The sequence below is a fragment of the Nyctereutes procyonoides genome, unplaced genomic scaffold (assembly GCF_905146905.1).
Source record: "Nyctereutes procyonoides isolate TBG_1078 unplaced genomic scaffold, NYPRO_anot_genome, whole genome shotgun sequence".
In the NCBI taxonomy this organism is placed as follows: Eukaryota; Metazoa; Chordata; class Mammalia; order Carnivora; family Canidae; genus Nyctereutes; species Nyctereutes procyonoides.
Genome location: NW_026575146.1, coordinates 41055845 through 41079455, shown reverse-complemented (window position 1 = coordinate 41079455; position 23611 = coordinate 41055845). Strand labels below are relative to the sequence as shown.

Below are 23611 nucleotides of genomic sequence, written 5' to 3'. Positions count from 1 at the left end.
ATAGGTGGTGTTAATGATGAAGTCTATTTAAAAATAATGTCTGTGGAATTCAGATATAAACACTCAGCAAAAATGTGATAAAATTCCACGGAACTTGATTAACACATTTCATTTAAATGCTTTTTCGGCATCATGTCTGTGGTTGGTTTGCCTGCACAAATCTGATGTCTGCATAGGTCTTGAGAGCATAAACAAAAGAGAAGTTGGATAGAAAAAAAGTCAAAATGCTCTAACCATCACTTAGATGTAATTAATAAGCTCAGTGATTGAGTTCTGGTATTTTCATTACAGCCAGTATTACACCTGAATTACTCTCCTGACCACATTTTATTGGCTGTTTTACCCCATCATTTCTCCTACAGATGTGATTTGTACAGGAGGCTATGGCTAACTGTAGTGTTAGTAATAAGCTTATTTATTTATAAGGGGACTTATTCATAAGAGGGCTTACTCTACCTCTTAATACTTTCCCTTCCTGACTGTTGCCTGCCGTTTATATGAAAACCAAAGCCACCTGGTGAATTTTTTCAGGGTAATATTTGGTAGAATAATTTTAATGGCGTTCTGTGTGCTGTAAACAACTTCTATAAAACAAGCTATGTATCCCTGACTCCCAAAAAGGTGTCCTTTGAGAATGGAAAACCAAAGAGATGGACATATCTTGTATAGTTTATTTAAAAGGTAGTAGCCGGGGGACGCCTCGATGGCTCAGCGGTTGAACGTCTGCCTTCAGCTCAGGACATGATCCCACATCCAGTTCCCCATCGGGCTCCCCTTGGGGAGCCTGCTTCTCCCTCTGCCTGTGACTCTGCCTCTCTCTCTGTGTCTCTCATGAATAAATAAAATAAAATCCTTAAAAAATAAAAAAAAAATAGAAGGCAGTAGCCGGGAAGTCAGGTCCTTGGCCAACCTGCAAAAACTCTGTTGAGATTTTTAGGCATGATCAAATATTAAGATAGAATGAAGTTAGACAATATTCAGACAGTCAGTAATGCCGGTAAGCTTGATATACAGTGTTCATGGACGAAAGAAGCTCCTAATCACCAGAATTAAATTAAATAAAGTAGTTGGCTTTGAGAATGGCAGGGAGGCAGGAGGGAGCAAATCAGTGTCTCCCATTGCAGACCTTAGTCCCAACCTCTGCTAATGACTGAGGGCTCGAGTGCTGGCTCATTCTTCCTGACTTTCTGCAATTACTTCAGCTATCAACACTTTAGATACCAGGGAACTGAAAAAGAAATGTGTATTAGAAGCTGTTTCTCTTTACTCCAGGGACATACTGATTATCTCTGAGCCTCCCCAACAATATGAAAATGTGCACAAGGGCAATCTATTTCACTTTGGGTTTTAGGGGAGATTTGGATTGGATCCTGCCTCACCATCCCTCCCTCTGCCCTGGCAGATTCAGCATCACAAGGTGACTCTCCCCAGCCCCTGTGACGAATCACTTTTATTTCTTGGTGCCTTTAATTCCTACCGGGTGTCTGAGACCCCAGGGGTTGTGAGAAAAGCCAGTGTTTGTATTTTCCAGGGGCTTTGCAGAGGTGCTAATTAGTTCTTTTGCAAAGTTCCATCATCAAACAGTAAGAGAATTGTTGATTTTTCTTCCTCCCCTCCTCCTCTTTTTTGGCTTTTGGCCCTGATAATAAGTATGGTTCATAAAACTCGTCTTGTTCTTTTGCATGTGAGCCCACTCTGGACTGTGCTGCTGGCAGCCCAACAGGGCCAGCTGCTCCTGGTGCAGGCTTGGGGCTTCGGAGCTGCCCTAGACCTTGACCAGAGTGTCCTCCTGATCTGCCCCCTCTCTCCTGCTTCCTCCTGGGAGGGAGAGTCATGCTTTTGTTGGTGTTTCCTTCAGAGGGTGGAAATTTCTGACGATGCCTGGAGAACACTGGCAGACTTGAGTTTTCAACGTATGATACTCCAGTGGAACTGATTCTTTAGTTCACGTTCCAAAAGGAAAGAGAAAAATGTATGTGGGCACATTTTACAACTTCCTGGTGGATTATTTTTTCACGTGGGTGAGCACTTTACGCTCAGTGTAAAGACAGAAGAAGGGAGTGTAGAAGGAAGAGGGAACCCTTGTGTAGGTAGAGTTTGGGTGAGTGGAACTCTTCCCTGTAGAAGGAGGCAGGGCGAGGACACATGTACTGTTGAATCAGGGGACCCCGGGGTGACTTTTTCTGTATTGATCATGTGACTAGCCTGGGCTCATGTGTTAACTCCTGGGCTAGAACCCCTCCCTGCAGGTGATGGTTCAGACACAGTGGACTGTCTGAACACCCCATGAGTTTGTTGGGTTGACACAGCAGACCAGCCTCTGGGAAGGGCCCGGGACTCTGTCACCCTGAGTATCCATCCGGTTCTTATCTCTCGGCCCAACACTTGCTTTCCTGAGCAGGAGACAGATACTGGAAGGCTCATTATAATTTGTTGAGGGCTTGGCTGTTTTTGTCAAAGTTGATGTTTGTTTTACATTCCTGCTAGTTATTAAACACATGTCTGGAGGCTCAAGCATTGGACACTTTTTAAATAAATTCAACCAGTAAACACATTCACAGAACAAGTCAGCTGCCAAGATTATGGCTCTGAATTTTCTAGCTCAGGGCCTCATGGCACTGATAATTGGAAACGGAAACTCTTGCCCATTGAATAAAACTAAGTATTTGGAACATGTCAATAGATTCATGAGTATATTTTAAATCACAAATATGACTTGGTTTCATTGGCTTTTCATTGTCTGGTTGGTCCAGATCCATTTTGTTTGTTTGTTTGTTTGTTTGTTTGTTTTGTTTTTTACTATTTTATTTATTTAGTTGACAGAGTGAGAATGAACAGGGGAGGGGGAGAGGCAGAGAAAGAAAGAGAAGTAGATTCCGTCCCCTGAGCAGGGATCCCAATGTGGGGCTCCTTCCCAGGACCCTGAGGTCATGACCTGAGCCGAAGGCAGTCACTTAACCAACTAAGCCACCCAGGTGTCCCAAAATCACTGGTTGGTCCAGATCTTAAAATGATGTATCCCTAGATAGTTTCAGATGAAATCTGACATATTCCTTGTTATCTGATATTTTGTTGTTCTTGTCCTAATCATGGAATTATCTGGTTATTTAGAAGTCATATATAAACTGCCAGCAGTTTATCAATCAGTGGGTATATTCTTTCTTATAAGGATGTGTTAAATGCAATTTATATTCAGTCTTGTCTGTCATATAATTTCAAAATATTCATAATGCTGTTTAGTTTTAATTCATCTTTTTCCCTAGTGAGTTTTATGATTTTAAATTAGATTAAATTAATTCCTCTTATTACTTGTTTAGGAGGTCAGAGATCTCTAGGAGGTATATAACTTGGCTCTGAATCAGCATATGAAAAGTAAACTTTTGGTTAAGAAAGAGGTTAAAAAGAGACATTTTGGAAGTTTTTCCCACCCCTCCTGCTCCCCTATATACAAAAATTTCTGGAGAGGCAGGAACAACTAAGTTGTCATTCTGAGGTGGAAGAAAGAGCTTATGGTTGAAGGAAGGCATGAACCATGATCAAATAAAATTACATTTTGGAAAAAAAATCTTTATTTGTGTACTTTATTCTTGAGAAGTCACATTTTATTTTATTTTATTTTACTTATTTATTTTTTTGAGATGTCACATTTTAAATTCACATTTAATGTTCTTGGTTTCTTTCAGCAATTTTACCCGAAATAAACTGACAAGCTTGTCTAGGAAACATTTTCGTCACCTTGACTTGACTGAGCTGTAAGTAATGATTATTGTGTGGCATTCGGGGAAACAGTCTCTTAGGAAGAATAATTAATTTTTTTTAAATGAGTGATGCTGCAGATCTATTTTTATATCAAAATTCTTGAAAAATTATTGGTCCAGTTTTGGCCACTTGTTTTTTTATTCCCTCATTAAAATGTGCATCGGTAACCTCCACAGTGAGGTATCATTTAGGAGGAGTTTAAATGTTGCTTTTATGCAAAGGTTTGTTTTCTAAAGGAAGGAAAACAGAAAAAGATGGGGGGGGGGCACTTAGTCTCATAGTGTCTGTGTGGTTCTTGTGATGTCCAGGCCCTAGTGGAGAGCAAAGCCAATCAAGGAAGAAGCAGCCATAGACAGAACTCCCCAGTGCCTGCTGGTGCTTTAGTGAACATTGTAGGAGAGGTAGACCTCCTTCCTCCCTGCCCACCCTTGTGAGGTTTTCTTCCACTGCGCTCAGTATTTATCCTTATGCTCTAATTTCCTTTGCTGTAAAATGATAGGGAAAAGTTTGCAATGTGTTGATGACCAATAGCCAGCATTTCCAGGTGTGCTCCATTCTTGTGTTACCACCATGAAGCAAATAGAAACTTGACTTTCCTATGGGTAAGTTGCCCAAAGAACCCCAAAGCAGAGGTTCTGTGTATCAGAGGGGGGCCCAGATGGATGAGGCCTTTGGATACCAGGCTGTAGCTTTTGCTCAAAGCTGTATATTGCCTGAGTTGTATGGTCCATCCCTGTTCACAAGGAAAATGTGCAGAAGAGAAGATGCCATTAGTAGAGACAAGTCAGGAGGTTGTGACAAGGGTCGCCTGGTGCCGAGTGTTGGTGATGGGCAGTTATTTTGGACTCCCCTAGATTCACGGACTTGAAATGGTAAGCTTTCTAAGCCAGGAATGGGCATGTAAAATTACGGGAAGCTGTGAACCAGAGCGAGAGATTTGCAGTGTGAAAATTTTGAGCTTCACTGCAGAACATTTTCTTGATGGGTCAGACATTAGAGCTCTGATTTCAATTCAGCGGGTCTCTGTTTTCTCCCTGCAGCATATTTCAGCAAATGTTAATTGTGTGCCTGGTTGCAAATGAGACTCAGGCACACTGGGCCGTGGGGATGTAAGGAGAGCGCTCTCTGTGCTCTAGGATACTGCTGTCTAGTGGGACAGCTAGAGGCCTAAACGGCGGAGTGTAATGTGCTGTAACAATCACTGAAAGAGGGGTTTGCCCATGAACTGAAGAAAGGAGCCAGCTGTCTGCCAGTGTGTGTGGTCATGTGACCATTGCTATAGTTACAACCTAAGATCCTTCGCTTCTTTATCCCTTCTGTGGATTCAATCATACCTTTCTTTTTGAGAGATTCTTTAGTTTTTCATATACTAAGAATGCCAGGAAATATCTTACATTAGTTGGAGGTTAAGCACCATGGATCTCTTCTTCTGCCTTATATTCTGTATCCAGTAGCATCAAATTCTATTTTGGTGTTAGAGGGATACTTGGAGGCAATCAAGCAGACACAAATTAAACGAGTCTTCCATGACCACATTTTCCCCAAAGAAACTCCTGGAGGAGTCTCCAGGGATCTCTGAGATTCTTAGAACCCAACCAGAAAACCACAGGAGTAAATGATGTTGCAAAGCCCAGGTCCTGTCCTCAAGGAAGTCTTAAGTATTGTGGTTAATGCCAGGCAGAGCCTATGTAACGATTGTAAATGGCCTCATTTAAAGGCTCATTACCATAAATGGAATTCATCTTAAATAGGCCACTGAGTATTATAAATAAGCATTTAAAGATTTTTTTTTCTTGTGGTTTTTATTTTCCTCTTGACTACTTCCTCTGTTACCAAATCGTAGACCACAGGAGTCCAGGCAGCTCTGCTGACTAGTGGCTTTCTCTTTGCAGACCCTCCCACAGTGGGCTCAGTGGCTCAATCTGGAGCTCACTTGCCCTTGCCCTCAGAAATCCTGAGCTTGGTGTGTGTGTGTGTGTGTGCGTGCACACACACACACACACACACGCGCGCACGCGCGAAGGTCTAAGAGTTCCCTTCCAGGGTCTCTCATTCACATGGACTCCAACTTTCTTGCATCCGTCCTGGTCCTGCTGATTTGTGGTTGAATCGTGCAGAAAGCTGCCACGTGCCACCTTACTGGCTCTCACATTTTCATCTTCACTTTGTATTTACAGTCTCATTTTTAGGTCAGATGACATTGCTCTGCTCTCCACGGTGGTTTGAGCTGATTAAATGATAACACTTGACTCTCTAGCCTGGTCAGAAATAAGTGTGTTAGCGTTCCTGACAACTTAACTATTGGCATCTTCACTTAAGATCTGAATTACGGTATAATAGCCATGATAAATTTGTTATGGCATCTTGTTTTTCCCCATCTTATGAGACATTCTTTTTTAGCTTCTATGATAGTTCTTCCTGTTCCTGTCTTGTTTTCTTATTATTGTGAAAGGTCTTGTATCACTTTGCATCCTTTAGAGTCCAGCGGTGGTGTTTGCACGTAGCAGAAGATCAGTAAGTATTAGATAAATGAATGAATAAGTATTGTGAAGCCATAAAGGTGGGTATGACTTCTGAAGGTTGTTGGCCAGAATGAATTCATAACGTTTTAGTGCTTTGTAAACACTAGTGTAGTTAAAACTGCAAAAAGAGAAGCCTGATCAGGTTTCATTTTTGTTCCGTGTAGGATCCTGGTGGGCAATCCATTTACATGCTCCTGTGATATTATGTGGATCAAGACTCTTCAGGAGACTAAATCCAGCCCAGAAACTCAGGATTTGTACTGCCTAAATGAAAGCAGCAAGAATATTCCCCTGGCAAACCTGCAGATACCCAATTGTGGTAATTTACTTTCAAATCAATGAATTCTACTTGCTATTAATTATTCTAATTGCCTTGGTGTGGTAGAGAGTCTGGGAGGATTATCACTACCCAGATTTTATATAGTATGCTGTTGAGGTCTCTGGTGAGCTGGGCAATGTTTGTGTGCAGTGTGGAGAAATCAGCTGGGAGCAGCTTTGCTGAATATTTTTTGCAAGTGGAATATTAATTCTGAATGGATGGCTTTGAAGCACATGGAGAAAAAGTGCACTGCTTATGTTCCATTGTTCCTTTGTTCATTTGTCTGCTCATGCATGTATCCATCCATTTATCCATCCATCCAAAGACTATGTGCGAAGAGCGCGATATTTCAGTTTGCCGTGTATATACTTGGTTGGCACCCAGGCTGAGGAGAGGGAAGGATCGTGTGGTGATCAAATGTCCTCACAGTACAAGAAAATGCAGTTTAATCTAGCACATTTCTTTAAATTTGTCTTGCTAGCAGACGTCTGTGTCTCCTGATGGAGCACCACGAATATGCCCTGATACATGCTTTTCCATGTTTGGAGTTCCAGACTCCTCCTCAATCTTGCCCCGCGCCTCCTCAGCATTTGCACCTCCAGAATTTAAAGTTACATGTCCCTGAGTGTCAGTGCGTTTGTAAGGAAGGAAAACTCACGTGTTTCGGTTAGGATTTTACCAGTGGGGGCTTCTGTGATGTACCTTGATAATACGCACGTAGGCAGAGACAACCAGTTAATCAGCTCACAATTATATTTGATCTCCTGGCCTAGCGGCTGGTGACACAGCAGAAAGCCATGTAGCAACTGGTTCTTGTCTGTGAGGAATCTGTATATTAACCACAAACATTTGATTCTTTGTTTTCAGAAGACTCTTATTGTTTGAGGTCAATTTTTCTGGAAAGAAAATATAGCTGCAGCTCACTTTTAATGAGAATGTCATAAAAGGAGAGATAAGTATTTGTTTTTTACCCAGAAAGGGCTTACAAGACAGCAGTTACTCTTCCCACAGATTTTTCTCTCCTAGAGTCCTTTGGCTTCCTAATGGGGAAATCAGGCTTTGTTCTCTTGCCAACTTCTCTCAGCTTTCTTTGCTAGTCAATACTTAAAAAGACAAAAAACAAACAAAACAAAACAAAACAAAACAAAAAACCCGAACTTTTAATATATAACTTTTCCTGATTGATAAGAGGGCAACTGTGGTCTGTTCCGGTATACATTTGCACCGCTGAGAGAAATCTCCTAGAGGGACAAGAAATTCAGTGTTGAGTCACCTGGCCTCTTGGCCAGCTCCCAAGTCCGCATGGCTGTTGTGACCACATTGGTTCAACGATCCCTGAGAGGAAGAAAGAGAGAGCATCTAACTCCTGCTCTTATTTCACAAACCATCCCTTAATAGATACCTGCTTTGCCCTTGCCTGAAACCAGGTTTTTAAAAAAAATTTAATTTCTGGCCATGTTATCTTGATAGCTTTCAGTAACGCACCCCACCTAACATGTTGTTGATAGGCCATTGGGATCGTGGAGGGAAAGGGTAAGAAGGAACTAGTCCTCATATTTCCTAATGAATTTGTCAGTTTTTTAGTAATTTTTTGTTTCTTATAAATTACTCAATGAATTGTGTATATGAGGCACCTCGGAAATTCACTGTCCTGATTCAGAGGGAATGCGTTTGATTGCTGCATCAGGATGGTTACATTCATGGTAACATTCACAATTAATTTCAATGTTGATGCTGCTTTCAAAAAGCAACATGTAAAAAAAGGTGAATGGGTAGACTTATTTCTCTACCACTTTTGTACTCTTAAACTGTTTCGTTGTTTGTTAATTTTTTTCCAACTATTTTTTACTTATTTATAATTGCACAAGTGATGATACATTTTGTAGTTACAAAAAGAAAAGGTTTTCCTGGAGTACATAGCAAAAATCTTGGCTTATATGGTTTGCACATTAAAAAACAGTTATACCAATTTGTAACCACTCCAGCAAAGCCTACCTTGATATTAGTAAACTAATTATTTGTTTTTCTAAAAAAAGGTATGTCATTTCTTTTTGGTTTGCCTTTTCCTGATGACCATTGGGTATCTTCTGTGTATATGGGACATTGTGTTTATTCATTGGTGAATTGCCTATATATAGCCTTTGTCTATATTTTTCTATAGTGTTTTCCTTTTCTTCTACTTTCTAATGTTTTTAATGATTTTTTTCTTAATTTGTTTGAAAGTTATAAATCATGTTTCTGGGTTTTTTTTTTTTTTATTTATGATAGTCACAGAGAGAGAGACAGAGAGAGAGGCAGAGACACAGGCAGAGGGAGAAGCAGGCTCCATGCACCGGGAGCTCGACATGGGATTCGATCCCGGGTCTCCAGGATCGCGCCCTGGGCCAAAGGCAGGCGCCAAACCGCTGCGCCACCCAGGGATCCCTGTTTCTGGTTTTTTTTTTTTTTTTTTGGAAATATATAATGCCCAAATATTCACTGTCCATATTAAGATGTATTTTTTCTTGTAAATATCTAGAAATCACTTCCAACAAGACAGGAAAAGATACTTTTATTTCCTTTTACTTTCTCTTCCCATCTCTCAGATTGTTGTCAACTAGAATTTTATTTGTAGATCGTTACTTGACTTTTTTTTTTTTAAATTCACTACTTCTTTGGATCTATCATTAAATTTTGTATCCCACTGCCTTTTGGAGGATCTTTTCTTTTTGCTGCTGTGTATCCTCTAATATTTCTTTCAGATAATTTTTTAAATGTTCAACTTCTTTCCTGGTAGAAAATCAGATTGTATTATTTCTTCTCAGTGGAATTGGCTGAGTATAAAATTCTAGACTCAAAAAAAATCCCTTTCAGACCTCTGCAGGTACTGTACTATGTTCTCCTTGTGTTCAGTGTCACCGATGAGAAGCCTGAGGCCAGTCTTATGCTTGCTTCTCGACAGGTAACCTATGCTTTTCTTTTCTTTCTTAGAGACTTTGAAGATTTTCTCCTTTTCCATGTTACTCTAAAATATTTACCACAGTGTAACTAGATGTATGTGGGTTTTAAAAAAATTATACTATTTGACACACAGTATACTCTTTTGGTGTGAAGGAGTTTGGTCTGCAGTTCTGGAAGAATTTTCTAATTTATGTGGTTTGTGGTCTACACTGCTGGCTCCACCCTCTGTACCCCTCAGCCTCCAGCAACACTTCCTATCCTCTTGTCCTTTTATGCTGCATTATGGGAAAGTGGATTTATTGACTACTTTGCCCTTTAGCTATTTCTCCAGATACGGGATTTTCCCCCTCTCAACAATCAATTTCTAATTTCTGCAGTCTTTAGTGATTGGATTTTGTTGTGGTGGTTGTTGTTTGTAACTGAAACACCTCTTCCCATGTCAGGGTTCACTGTATCTCTAGGATGTCACCAACACCTAGCAGTGCTGATTTTCTCTGCTAAGGTTCCCGCAGTCATTGCTTCTAGTCGGGGGCAGCTACAGCTTCTGTTGGATGCTGTGTCCACGGCGAGTGTGTAGGGACAGGAGGTGGAAAGGCTATTCCTTCTGTGGTGTCTACTTGTTTTCTTAAGCAGTGGCCCCGTGGCTCAGCCGAGGTGGGGCTCTACTGTGTCCTGCCATCTGCCCCTTCAGTCTGGGAGCCTGGAGCCTCTCTGTTGTGCAGCGAATATTTATGTGTCTCTTTGGGGCTGTGTTGATTCTCTTTAATCCCACTCTCACTTTCTATTTATTGTTCAGGGGCTTCTTACAGTGTCTTATCCACTAGCAGTATGTTTTCTCATTTGCCAACATGGTTCTGGAGTTTAAAAAAAAAATTGCGGGTCGCTTGGGTGGCTCAGTGGTTGAGCGTCTGCCTTCAGCTCATGTCGTGATCCCGGGATCCTGGGGTCAAGTTCTGCATCAGGCTCCCCACGGGGATCCTGCTTCTCTCTCTGCCTGTGTCTTTGCCTCTCTCTCTCTGTGTCTCTCATGAATAAATAAATAAAATCTTAATTTTTTTTTGTGTGTGTGTAATATCTGGAGATTTGAGATCAGAAGGGGAAGCTTCAGTTTGGGGCTCAGTCTCATATTACTTTTTTCATCACAGTTTCCTAGTTTGGGCTCTTTCAAGAGAAGTTAGATTGACAATAGATTCAAATTGTTTCTGAACGTCCATTATACTACAGAAATCGGATAATACCTTACTGTCTTCAAGTTGGATGCCTTGTTTATAGCATGGATTTGTGGTTGGTTGGCTTTTCTTCTGGGTCTTGCCCTTTACACACTTAAAAATATATCTATTGTGTTTAATTACATCACAGATTCATGGAGCTCATCCTCACTTTTTTTTTTTTTTTTTGGATGCAACTTGTTAGCTAAGTGTAAGAAAACTCACTAGAGTACTTCATGGTGTTGTGTGTTTGTTTCACCATTGTAAACTAACAATTTGCCAATAACTATGGCTGTTGCATTAATTTGCAACTGGTAACATTTTAATTTCAATAAAAAAGGGCTACTGAGATTCCATTCCTTTATAAGGTGGACTTTAAAAACTTCCTCTTTTTGTATTTCACCATGTAAGTATTATACTAACAAACTCTCTACATTTTGTAAGCAATAATGCATCCTCCATGATGTCAATGCATCCCTTGAACATAACAGGCATTTGATTGATGTTTGTTGAATTCATCAACTAGTAAATGCATGAGCCATGCACATTATGGTAATGATCAGGATGGACCAGATTTTTATCTAAGGGTGCAGATATTTCAGTTAAGATAACTTATAGAATTATATTATTCTAACTAAATTATTCCATATTTTAGCATTTTGTAGTTCCCTTTGAAATTTCTGTCGTCATCCCATTTGAAAGAGTCTCAAGCTCCCTCTGTCCTTAGTGATGGAGTGTGGTAGGCGGGGCTGGGAAGTTTAATGGCTCTGTTACCATTAGCAGCCCAGCCAGAATGTCTCACAATATTTTTCTAGCAGCCCCTCCTGCCGTGAATTACTGTAAATTTATTCATGCTGGGAAACATGTTGTGGTCTGTTTCTCCACAAGGTCCTTTTTAACCTTAGAAAAATTTTATTAATTGCAAGGCAACAGAACACATTCATCTAAAATTTCCACATTAATTAGGAAGAAAAGAGTCGCTAGGCGCACTGGTTCTGAAAACAGAGATCGAATCACAGGAGTTCTAAAGAAGAAAGGTTATTTTGCCCAGTTGTTGTACTGATTTAATATAAGAATGTCTCTGCTACTTTAATTGATCTTTAGCAGTTCGTTTTGCAATACAGACCTTTCAATCATTTCCCCTGACTAAGTGGGATTATTAAAGAACAGTGTACATTATACTTTAGCTTTTTTATATGATAATTAGTGTTTAAATCTCTGGAAGAGAGTTTCTCAAGGAAGTGTTAATAGCAGATAAGATGCTGTGTTCTAAGTAGATGGCAACTATATGTAAGAAAGGCAGCCTTCCTCCGGGATGTGTCAAAACAGTCCCTCAACTCGTTTTACTAGTAACTGGTTACCATAGAACATGCTAGTCCCACAGTGAATATAAGGTGATAATTCATTTGATGGTTGGACTATACAGCCACTTTATGAAACTCCCTTAATGGTTCCATGGATTGAAATCAGTCTTGCCTTAGGTTTCCTTATTATTTATAACGACAATTTCAATTGTCCACCTTCTCAGCCTTTAAACTTTCAGTGTAGAGATTACTTAGGACACATAAACAAAATATTACTTGTGATTGGAGAGGTCAGTTCACAGGTGCCAGGAGAGGAAGCCTGGCTCCTTGAGGTAAATTGGTTTTATTGATTTCTTTTTCTTTTTTTTTTTTAGATTTTATTTATTTATTCATGAGAGACACAGAGACTGAGGCAGAGACACAGGCAGAGGGAGAAGCAGGCTCCTTGTGGGAAGCCTGATGCAGGACTCAATCCCAGAACCCCAGGATCACGCCCTGAGCCAAAGGCAGACGCTCAACCACTGAGCCACCCAGGCATCCCGGTTTTACTAATTTCTTTTTAAGATTTCTTTTTGGTTGTTGCACTATGTTATAGTGCATGTCTATTTAGCATATTTATACATAGTCCTTTGTTTTAAAACAGGAAAATATATTGATAGCATTTCTACTTTGTTCACACAGAAGATTAGAATGAAATGCTATGTGAGTATTCTGGAAGTTAGATTTTTTTTCTTACATCTTAGCTGGGTTGATTTTTTTTTCTCCTGAAAAACATAAGCAAAATCTAGTTTACTAGTTTGCTTTACTTTTACTAAGGATCAGCTTCTGTCTCCTAAAATAAAGCAAGCGACACAGTGGACTATTGTTTTCCTTTATCTTTTTTCGAATGGGAAATAAAGCTGTTTTTGCTAACCTGTCAGTTGCTGACATAGTTTTTGTGTTTAGAAGTTTTCTGGTTGCTGTCACTGTAATGACACAGCTCACACAAGCATAGAAGCTCAATTTCCAATTTGGGCTTGGAAAGTCACTTTGCTAATTTTCTGTCATTTTTGTAACTGGGTGTAAAGCAGCTACTTCTAAATAGGTCAGGCTTATTCTGGCTTCTTTCCTGGTAGTGAAATATATATGCTTTAGGAGACAGAGAAATTGGAAGATATGCCAAAAAGATAGAATGTGAGAGGAGAGGAGAGGAGAGAATAGACAAAATCATAATTTACTTGATTATTTTACACATGGAATGATGACCAAACACAAAATGAACAGAGCCCAGGGTCACTAAAATAAGATGAGAAAGAACATAATCCCAATTTACGGGAGAAAATTGAAACCCAAACCTGACGCATTTCATTTCCTGCAAAGCTGAGTTGATAACTCAAAATAACTAGAGGTTACTATTTCTCCGTTAGTAGAAAGTGAGACCCTGACTGCTTTGTTTTTTTTTTTTTTTTTTCAATGAGAGGTCAACTGAATTTATTTTTACCTAATATTAGTAATGAGTATTCCTTATCCCTTTGGAATGGTGATACAGGAATGGAGAGAACCTTCATTCTTTAAATTAGTGATCCTAGGACATAGTCAACATAGCGAACTCTCCAGAAGTGTGCGCTCACAGAAGGAAACAGGCATAGCAAAGCCCAGTAGAGAGGCAGCTAGTCAATGTATGGCCATGGACAGAAGGATGAGGGTCAAGCCCAGCTCACACTCACTATCTATTTAGTTATGATACCTAATAAGCTTTAACTTCATCTGGAAATGGAGATACTACTGACACTTACTTTTAAGACTTTTCAGGATGCCACATAAGGTAATACAGACAATATTGCAGATGAGGTCTAGCACATACTAAGTACTCAATAAACGTTAGTTATTAATGTTATTACTATCATTGATATGAATATTTAGCTTTAAATACATTTTACATCTAATATTTAAATATATGTATCGCTTACATTTGGTCAGATTACTTGAATTAAAAATAAAGCCATAACAAGGTACCACAGAGAAATGGTATACTCAAAAAAGCTCAGGGAATGTAAGATCCATGGAAGTGAACTGATTTGTTTAAAGCAGGACTTCTGACAGTTTTGAATATGTGGTGTACATAGTGAATATCCAGAGTTACAGAATTTCCTATGGGCTCTTACTTTTTTAAATCTTAGATTTCCCCCCACCCCCCACCCCATACAGAGTGTCTCAAGGAGTCTGAATCCCACAGAACACACTTTGGGGAAAGTTCCATGGACAAGATGATTGTTCAGGCCCCTGCTGAGTTTAAGAATAATAGTCATAGACACAAAAACTAGCGAGCAATTGTCCAGCCATCACTGATCATCTAAACCCTTGCTACTCAAAGTGTGGTCTGTAGAACAGGGAGTTTGCTAGAAATGAAGACTCTCAGGCCCTAGTCTCAGACCTACTGGAAAAAACAACAACAACAACATTGGTTTTTAATCAGATCTGCTGGTGATTTATACTCATGTTACAGTTTGGGAGGCCCTGGTCTAAAGGAAGTCAGTCTTCTCACTGTGTGGTCGGGAACTTTCTGCCAAGGGTCCCCAGGCTGGTATGTCCCTTCTGAATACATCCAGATCTAGAGACATTGACCCTGTCTGCCTGGGTGGTAGGTCATCTCTTATCCCCGGTGAGCTTTCTCAGAGTGTGGAGGAAGACCACTCTGATACTCAAATCAGGATCCCATGACAGTAGTGCTAGAAGCTGTTGGAAGCATTGCTGAGCTTTGCTCTGTACTAGTGCCGATTTCAAATCTTATTAAGCCAGGAAGTAGTGCCTGGCAAATGGTTTATCCTGCCTTGGCTGTTCATGCATCCCAATTCATTTTTATTGTGCTAATTAAACCTCAAGTGATATTTCAAGTACAGATTGTTTTTTCCATTATTGAATCTTTGGCCAGCATATTAATGCTTTAGAATTAACGTGAGTCAGATGCTTACTCATTTGTGGAAGACTTTACATCTAAAAGATCTAGACTTGGCAAATTTTGCACAGATTCCTTTGGAGACTGCTGTGACAGGGTGATACAATTTCTCTATAAATAAAGGAGACTCATTCTTCCTTCACAAATAGACACATAATTATTTTCTAAATGAACTGAATTCTTAGGTTATAGATATGTATTGGTATTTATGTTCTGTGCTAAAATGGATATGTGCAGTCTGCGAAGAAACTGTAGCGTAGTGGTGAAGATCTTGAACTTTGGGTTTGGATCCCAGGTCAACAGGTACGTGGGCAGTTTTTTTTTTTAAGATTTTTATTTATTTATTCATGAGAGACACACACAGAGAGAGAGAGAGAGGCAGAGACATAGGCAGAGGGATAAGCAGGCTCCATGCAGGGAGCCCAACATGGGACTCGATCCCTGGTCTCCAAGATCATGCCCTGGGCTGAAGGCGGTGCTAAACTGCTGGGCCACCGGGGCTGCCCTACATGGGCAGTTTTGGAAGATGTATTTGACTTCTCAAGAATTCATATTCTTAATTAATTAGATGAGGACAAACACTTCACTCCATGACGATTGTAAGGATTAAATAAAACAATCATTTGAAGTACTAGAAAAGTTTCTGGTTTAGTAAATGCCCAGTAAATACTACTACTATTACTGTAGTTAAACATACGTTTTTAGAATCGTTAATCATATAAATTGAGGCATGCTGAAAAAGGTTTCATTAAGTTTTCTAGGGGAACTGAAGATTACAACATAGCATTCTCTATTGAAAGTCTCCATTTTAACCTTTTTTCCCTGCTCAGAATTTCCAAACTATGATATCCATTTTTAAAAAGTAGGAAATTTAACAAAATAGTTTGTATTCAAGGTGCCAAGAAGGATGTCTCCAAGCTCTGTTGGTGGAGGAGGTCCTACCTGGAGTACAAGCACTGTGACAGGGCCCTGGGTCTGAGATCCCTCCAGCATCAGCAGATAAATCTCTTAAGCACAAGAAAATGGGAGAGGAGTCAGCAGGACACAAAGACTTGTAAGCTGAGAAGCAGGCAGACAGTAGAAACTGAGCTGATGGCTGAGAATGCCCATTACCAGGCTGCCAGCGGGCAGAGGCAAGGGGAAATTGGTTTGGGCCACAGAGCTACTAGCAGGCTCAGAAAGAAGCAGGTATGCAGGCAACACCAAAGCCAGGAGATTGGGTCAGGTCACTGATGGAGCAGTTAATCCCATTTTCATTCCATACATTCCAGGTGACTGCATCGTACCCTTCTCAGCAGAAAGCCAGGGTATATTTTCTAGAGAGGATCAAACAAAGATTATGAGGAACTCCAGAAAGAGTTGAGGCTGTGAGAACCATAGAGAGAATGATGAGCTTACCTACTGAGTATCGTTATTTGCATCCTTCTTCCTTTTCCAGGCAGGACAGTGGAAGAGCAATTATCTGAATAATTTGACCAAACCCTGTCCCAAAGTGGTCTAATGATACCGACACCAGGCAGTACCCAGGAAAAAGGCCAATAATACTGCCCTCCAACAAAGCTGACAGTTAAATGCACACAGTGCTTCTAGTACTTTTTTCTTAAAGATGTGTGTGTGGCCAATGATACCCACTCTGAGAAAAGCTTATAATAAGAAAGACAAATATGAACAAACAAAAAGATGAAGGAAAGCAAGTTGCAAGAAAGTGTTGATATGGAGAAAAGAACAATTCAAAAGAAATGGCCAACATCTCAGATCAGGAGAAGTTGCAGCCAGGAGACAAAAAGCAGGGTGCTATAGAAATAGAAGATCATTCAGGAACAAAAGAAGAGCCTTGGTAGCTAAAAATATGACAGATTGAAAACTTCGGAGTATGAAACTCAGAGTACTAAGGGGCATTTTAAAGATAGAACAAGGCTTTCTACTGGTTGCTGACAGGAAGGGTTCTGAAGTCATGCGGCCGCTGAAAGCTGGGTCTTGCTGGGAAGTCCTCTGCCAACGGTGGGGACACCAGGAGATGTATGCTGCATAGATCTTTGTCCAGGCCGGTTTTGGTAATAAAGAATAATGGCTTTGTCATCAAGGACCGCATCACAGGAGAGGGGTTTATGGACAGTTTTGTGGAGATAGTGAGTAAGAGAGCACTAGGTGGGTGGGTTAATTGCAATTTAATGTGTATTGAAGATGCATTGCTTTTTCTGACCTCTGGGACACTCCTGAGTTAATGACATGTCATAGGTCCTTGGGTCACAGCTGTCAGCGTGAATGCAGCCCCAAGCAGAGTTTCTGATACCAACTGAGGGACATAGCTTGACAAGTAGGGCCTGGCATATTGTTGTGCTGTCTGGGATGTGCCTTCATGCAGAAAATACTGTGAGTCCCATGAGGTTTAAAGCATTGTAAACACCCAATAAGTGTGATAATTTAATGAAATGATAATGGCATCGGTAAAACTAGCTTTTGAAATGTGAAAGTATAGATCCACATGACTTTTTTTAAATCATACTGTAAATTTTACAATAACCCATTTTTCCTATGATATTTAACTCTGACTTATATGGCTTTAGAACATTCTAGTATGGTGATGATCAAACTTCATGTCTAAAGAATGCTTTAAAACTGCATTTTCTTGGGGCACCTGGGTGGCTTAGTCAGTTAAGCAGCCCACTCTTGGTTTAAGCTCAGGTCATGATCTCAGGGTCCTGAGATCAAGCCCTACTTTGGGCTCTGAGCTGAGGGTGGAACCTACCTGAGAATCTGTCTCTTCCTCTCCCTCTGCCCCTCCCCCCTTTAAAACAAAAACAGTAAAGCTCCCCATATTACATTTTCTTCTGTAATCTATTTCAAAATCTAGGTCTGGTAGTGGGGTTATATTTATCAGTTACTTAATGTAAAAAATGGATTTATGCAAAAAATGTAGATGTCTCTCACCCTTTTGTTTTTGACAATAAATAAAGGGGAGGAGGGAATAAACAAGATAAAATGGTGTGCCTATTTATGTGCGAAAAGCTGGGTTAGCAACTGTAGAACAATGAAAGAGTAGAAGACCTAGTTTTATAAACTAGTTTTTTTTAAGTAAAAAGTTATTCTGCAGTAATATTTTTAAGAAATGTACAAAATTTGTTTTCAAATCTTATAACCGCACATTTTTTATTCATGTTAAGTCTGTAAAACTTACCAACCCAACACTTTTTCAGAGCAACATAAATCTGTCTCAGAAAGTAAATGATTACTGATTCTACAGCATGAAGAGTTTTCGATTTGTTGTGATTATTTTGATAATGCACTGAACTATTTGTATATGTCCCCACTTAACTTTTCTTCTTCCATAGGTTTGCCATCAGCAAATTTGGCTGCACCTAACCTCACCGTGGAGGAGGGAAAGTCTATCACATTATCTTGTAGTGTTGCAGGCGATCCAGTTCCGAATTTGTACTGGGATGTCGGTAATCTGGTTTCCAAACATATGGTAAGGCTTTTGTTTGGCTCCGTGTTCCTAGAGAGATGAGAGTATCTCAGAATTTGAGATTGTATTCACCTAGTGATGATCATTTAATATTTTATAGGGCCAGATAGCGAAATCTATGATGAGTGTTTGATGTACACTTACTTTTTATTTATCCTTATAATTAACAAATTTAGTTGTGTATATCCAATAGATCAGAGTCTCTGGGTCTCTAGTGAGCCTTCTTGTGTCCTTGTGAGCAGAGTGAGGGATGCTTCTTTGGTCTCTTCCCTTGGAGAAAGGTAGATAAGAATTCAAGGATTAAATCAACTTTACACATTAAACAGTTATGATCTCGAGAAACAGAATAGCTCCTGATTTATTCTTTTGCCTGGCCCCAATTCAGGCCAGAAACCTTTCTAATGGTATGTATATATATATTTTTTTCTTTCGTTAGGGGGAAAGACCCACATCTCATCACTTTGGGATCAGTCCTAATATAGATTATTTTTGTCTGTTAATTCATTTGTAGAATGAAACAAGCCACACGCAGGGCTCCTTGAGGATAACTAACATTTCATCTGATGACAGTGGAAAACAAATCTCCTGTGTGGCAGAAAATCTTGTAGGAGAAGACCAAGATTCTGTCAACCTCACTGTACATTGTACGTAATCAGACTGGCATATGTTTTTAACAGCAAATGATTGTGGACACACCTGCATTTGTCATCGGGGCACTCTGGGTGCTGCTTAAGTGTGTTAAAAAAAAAAGTGTGTGCAGTGTTTTGTGTGTACTCTTTAAAAGAAATAGCAGCCTCTTTCATGTGTTCTATCTGTTAATCTCTCTTACTCATGCATGTTTTTCTTTCAAGCTGTTTTTTTTTTTAACTTAAGCTTGTCCTCTCGTGGCCTCCTCTTTTTTTTTTTTTTGTTTTGTTTTGTCTTGTTTTGTTTTTTTGAGAGAACATATTTTGAGCTGGTTATCCTCCTCTTGTTAATGAGGTTTAGTTTATATTCTGATAAACAAGTTTCTAAAATCTTTTTCTCTATAAAAGCAATATGAAGATTTAGAGTTATGGCACCTCAAGTATTGGGCTGGCTGTTTACAAACACTCAATTGTGCTATCAATGCAGTAAAACCTCATTGGTTTGACATCAAGTTTCTGTGGGAAGCTTGGTGGAGTCCTAGTTAAATTATTAAAACTCTTATCACTTGCAGAAACTTTTATTATAATCATTTCAAATTTCTGTATACATTGAAACTAAGATGCAGGATGTTAATGCTTCTGAAGTACATGTGCATTATTTGCCAGTATTATAAAATCTTAACATTCCAGGTTGTAGCATTCAGTGTGAACATGTAGTCAGTAAAAGTCACATGTACTTTGCACATTGTTCCAAATTCTGAGCTGGTATGGTTAAATGAATGAGGTTTTACTGTGTCTAGATCAGGATTTGGAGGAGAAAACCACAAGTGGGCACGTGTGTATATGTGAATACACTTTACATACCTGTAGACATGTGTTGGTATAGTGGTTAGTGTTCACACATTCAGCATGCAGTTGTTGGAATGTGTGACTGCAGTCACCAACCATAGTCCTTTGTCACTCACTGTCAATACTACCACTGTGCCCAGGAGGTACTAGATTCATAATTTCTCATCATTTTGACCCACCAGAAGCCTAGTATCAATGTTATCTCCAAACATATGCAATCTGCTTCCAACTTTATGTCCTTAAATCAACACCTCACCAAAAGCTCTTTTGAGCATGGTGGAAGGAATAAGTGGGTCCTGGCCATGGGGGCCTGGACTGGTGGGAGGAAGGTAAGTGTTGTATCCTACCCCACTGGGGTCCTTGTATTTGTAACACAGACCTACAAATCGGGACTCTCATATTAATAATCTTCTCAGTTAATGTCTATGGTGGTTGCCATGGTCTGAGGAATTGACCTTATTTATTAAAATCTAGATAAAGAATAGAGGGAATAAATGAAAGAATTCTAACAACTGAGATAGCTTTGGTAGTGACTCTGATCAAAATGTATTTGTTAGCAGGCTGTGATTTTTCCCCCTTTGTGTGATGAACACATACAATAGGGAAGCAGGGCCAGGAAAGAAGGGCTTCTGGGCTAGGCCCAGACCTAGATTCCTGTTCCAGATCTGTCTTACTCACTAAACCTGACCAAGTCATTTGACCTCACAGGACTTGGGTTTCCTGATCTGAGAAACGATGCTATTAGATCTCTAGAGGTATTTTCCAGTCTTTGATTGTATTGTTAACAAGGTCAGACCACATTAAAATAAACCACTATTAGGGATTTTAAATACTTTCATTCAGGAAAAGTACTCTGTTTAAAGATGCTGCTTGAATGTTTGTTTCCCCAAAGCATAAAGTGCTTGATTTTTAAAGTTAAAGTAATCTCTAGTTTGTTTGTCTAGGTTTGAATAGAACCCCAGACATTTAAAAAGGATCAAAACATTGGCTTCTGAAATCCTAGCAAAAATGGAGTGTCCTGTAATGAAATGTGATGCTTTTTTTAAAAATATTTAGTTATCTGAGTGTGAGCAAGGGAGATGCAGGAGTTGGGATGAGGGTGCAGAGGGAGAGGAAGAGAATCTCAAGCAGACTTCCTGCTGAGTGCACTGGGACTCAATCCAATGTGGGGCTTAGTCTTAGGACCCTGCTATCATGATCTGAACCGAAATCAAGAGTCAGATGCTTAACCGACTGAATCCTCCAGGTGCCCCAAAAGGTGATGCTTTTAAAGAGCATTTACTATTGGCAATTGGTGAAAAGTACCTGTTGATCCTACTTTATAATAATGAATCAGCACTGGTAGGAGCATTCATGGCATTGGTCAATTTGATATGTTTTAGATAAATTACATGAGATCTGGGCTTCCAGCAAGATTTCCAAAGTCATTTTTGTCAGTAGTTCTGTTGCTTGGTGAAGTACATAAAATTAGTGGCCCTCAGCATTTTGGTGATGAATCTACATAATATCAAGGAATATTTATTCAAAACCAAAGCTGACTTCAAATGAACTCTTTCTGCTGTCAGAAATCTCTGCAATCTATTCGGAGTTGGTTCTCACACTGAATAGATTTGAAAAATGACTATGATTCATAGGTCTTAAATATAGGGAAAGGAGTCTCTTTGAAGCTCTCTGTTGAGAGTTCAATCAACCTTGATGATGACTCAAAATATTGATGGATTCCAGAGTTGCTGGTCCTGTATTTTCTGAAACCAAACAGTCATTGAATAAAACCCCTTATTGATGACACAGAAATCTGGAGATGAGGAGAAATCTGAGTTTTCTGATGCTATTAACTCTTTCTTTTTCAATTTAGTTGCTCCAACTATCACATTTCTCGAATCTCCAACCTCAGACCACCACTGGTGCATTCCATTCACTGTGAAAGGCAACCCCAAACCAGCGCTTCAGTGGTTCTATAACGGGGCAATATTGAATGAGTCCAAATACATCTGTACTAAAATCCATGTTACCAATCACACGGAGTACCATGGCTGCCTCCAGCTGGATAATCCCACTCACATGAACAATGGGGACTACAAGTTAGTAGCCAAGAATGAGTATGGGAAGGATGAGAAACAGATTTCTGCTCACTTCATGGGCTGGCCTGGAATTGATGATGGTGAGTATCTGATGCTTTTGCATCTGGGGAGAGGATTGGGTATATAACTCAACTGTTGACAAAATGGTGCCCACAATAAACCACCTCCAAACCCAGGGGCTTAAGACATTATTATTTAAGTCTTGGCTATGGGTCAGCTGGGGCAGTTTTGTTCTGTGTGTCTTTATTCTGGAGTGCAGATGAATAAGTAGTGGCTACATAGGAGACCTCCATCTTAGTAGCCAATGGAGATGGCAAGAGGGCAACTAGAAATAAGCTTGGCTTCTCAGGGCCTGGCTACTGTACTGGCACATGGTCTCTTCAGGCCATATACCACCAGCCAGTGGAAGCCATAAGGCCAAAGCCAAGTCCAGGGGCAGGGACTCATACTCCCTAGGAGGTGATGGGGGGATGAACAGTAGCCTGATGCACACATTATTTTTATTTCAAGTGTTAAATGATGTTGTTTACCCCTAATGGTAAAACCCATGCAAACTGTGCACTGGTGGACAGTATTTGGATGGCGCATCTGTTTCCTAGCTCCTTATCCGTTTGGAATTTAGAGTTATGCCCACTTGCTGTGGATGAGGAGCCAGGGTCCTGGAATGTGTGGCATACCTGGGTGGAGTGGAAGCATTCTTCTATCAGATCCTGAGTTGTCTTTATAGGAGTGGTAATGGTCCCACTTGATCAGTGTTTTGGATTGGGAAAAGGATGGCCGGCATCAAGAGTCAATTTCACGGCCAGCAGGAGAATTCCAGTGTGAGCCCCAGTAGTGGCAGGGACAAGCATGTGCCTTTATCTGCTTCAGATACTGTTGTTTTGTAGGGTATTCTTACTTTCTGGATCTTGATGCCCAGATACCTGATAACATTGTGGAGGTTGAGGCCTGTTTGGGCACTGGGGCCTGGGTGTGAATACAAGTCGCTATAGTGGCCCTCAGTTCATCACAACCGCACAAAGATGGCATGGCAGAGGAAAGGGAAGGAGAAGACTTGGAGGCCTGTGAGGCAGGGGCTACATGGACAGCATGAGCTTGCGGGGCTTGCTGGGCAGCCCCGTGGACACAGATGACGCTTGCGAAGCCACCTTCAGCAAATATGGAGAGTACAGTCATTTCATTACGCAGTAAGCCTCTCCCAATATTACCCTGGTATCTATTAAATAGCTTTTTTAAATGCACAAGCTTCCTGAGCATGTTTAAAACATTTGAATTATGTGAATTTGATTTACAAATAGCCTTTCAGGAGCACATAAAACAAGCTACGTTTGGATGCCTTACCCAGACTACCACTGGCAGTTGTCTATTCCATTAAATCTTCCTCTTGATTGAGAGTTTAGCTGCTTGGCTACATTTGCTATAGTAAATCTCTAGATTACTGTTTCTTTCTTCGCGTTTGGGGGAATACAGCCTTACAGTGAAATCCACAGCCTCTGCCTGGAGACAATCACTTTATGTTTGTTTTTAAATAAATATTTTATTTGTGAATGATTGTGGGTGTTCAGGGAGGCTGCAAAGACACCACAGGGTCCCCAGACACCC

At 40.1% G+C, this 23611-nt stretch overlaps 1 protein-coding gene across 5 annotated transcripts in view; it reads left to right on the top strand.

Moving 5' to 3' along the window:
* Positions 1-23611, top strand: part of NTRK2 (neurotrophic receptor tyrosine kinase 2) — a 331718-nt gene that overhangs the window by 31639 nt on the left and 276468 nt on the right. For all 5 annotated transcript variants that reach the window (XM_055309668.1, XM_055309666.1, XM_055309669.1 and 2 more), the window contains 5 exons: positions 3684-3752; positions 6446-6600; positions 18320-18456; positions 18965-19097; positions 21784-22089. In XM_055309668.1, the coding sequence (XP_055165643.1) occupies positions 3684-3752; positions 6446-6600; positions 18320-18456; positions 18965-19097; positions 21784-22089 (800 nt within the window). The remainder of the gene's footprint in view (positions 1-3683; positions 3753-6445; positions 6601-18319; positions 18457-18964; positions 19098-21783; positions 22090-23611) is intronic.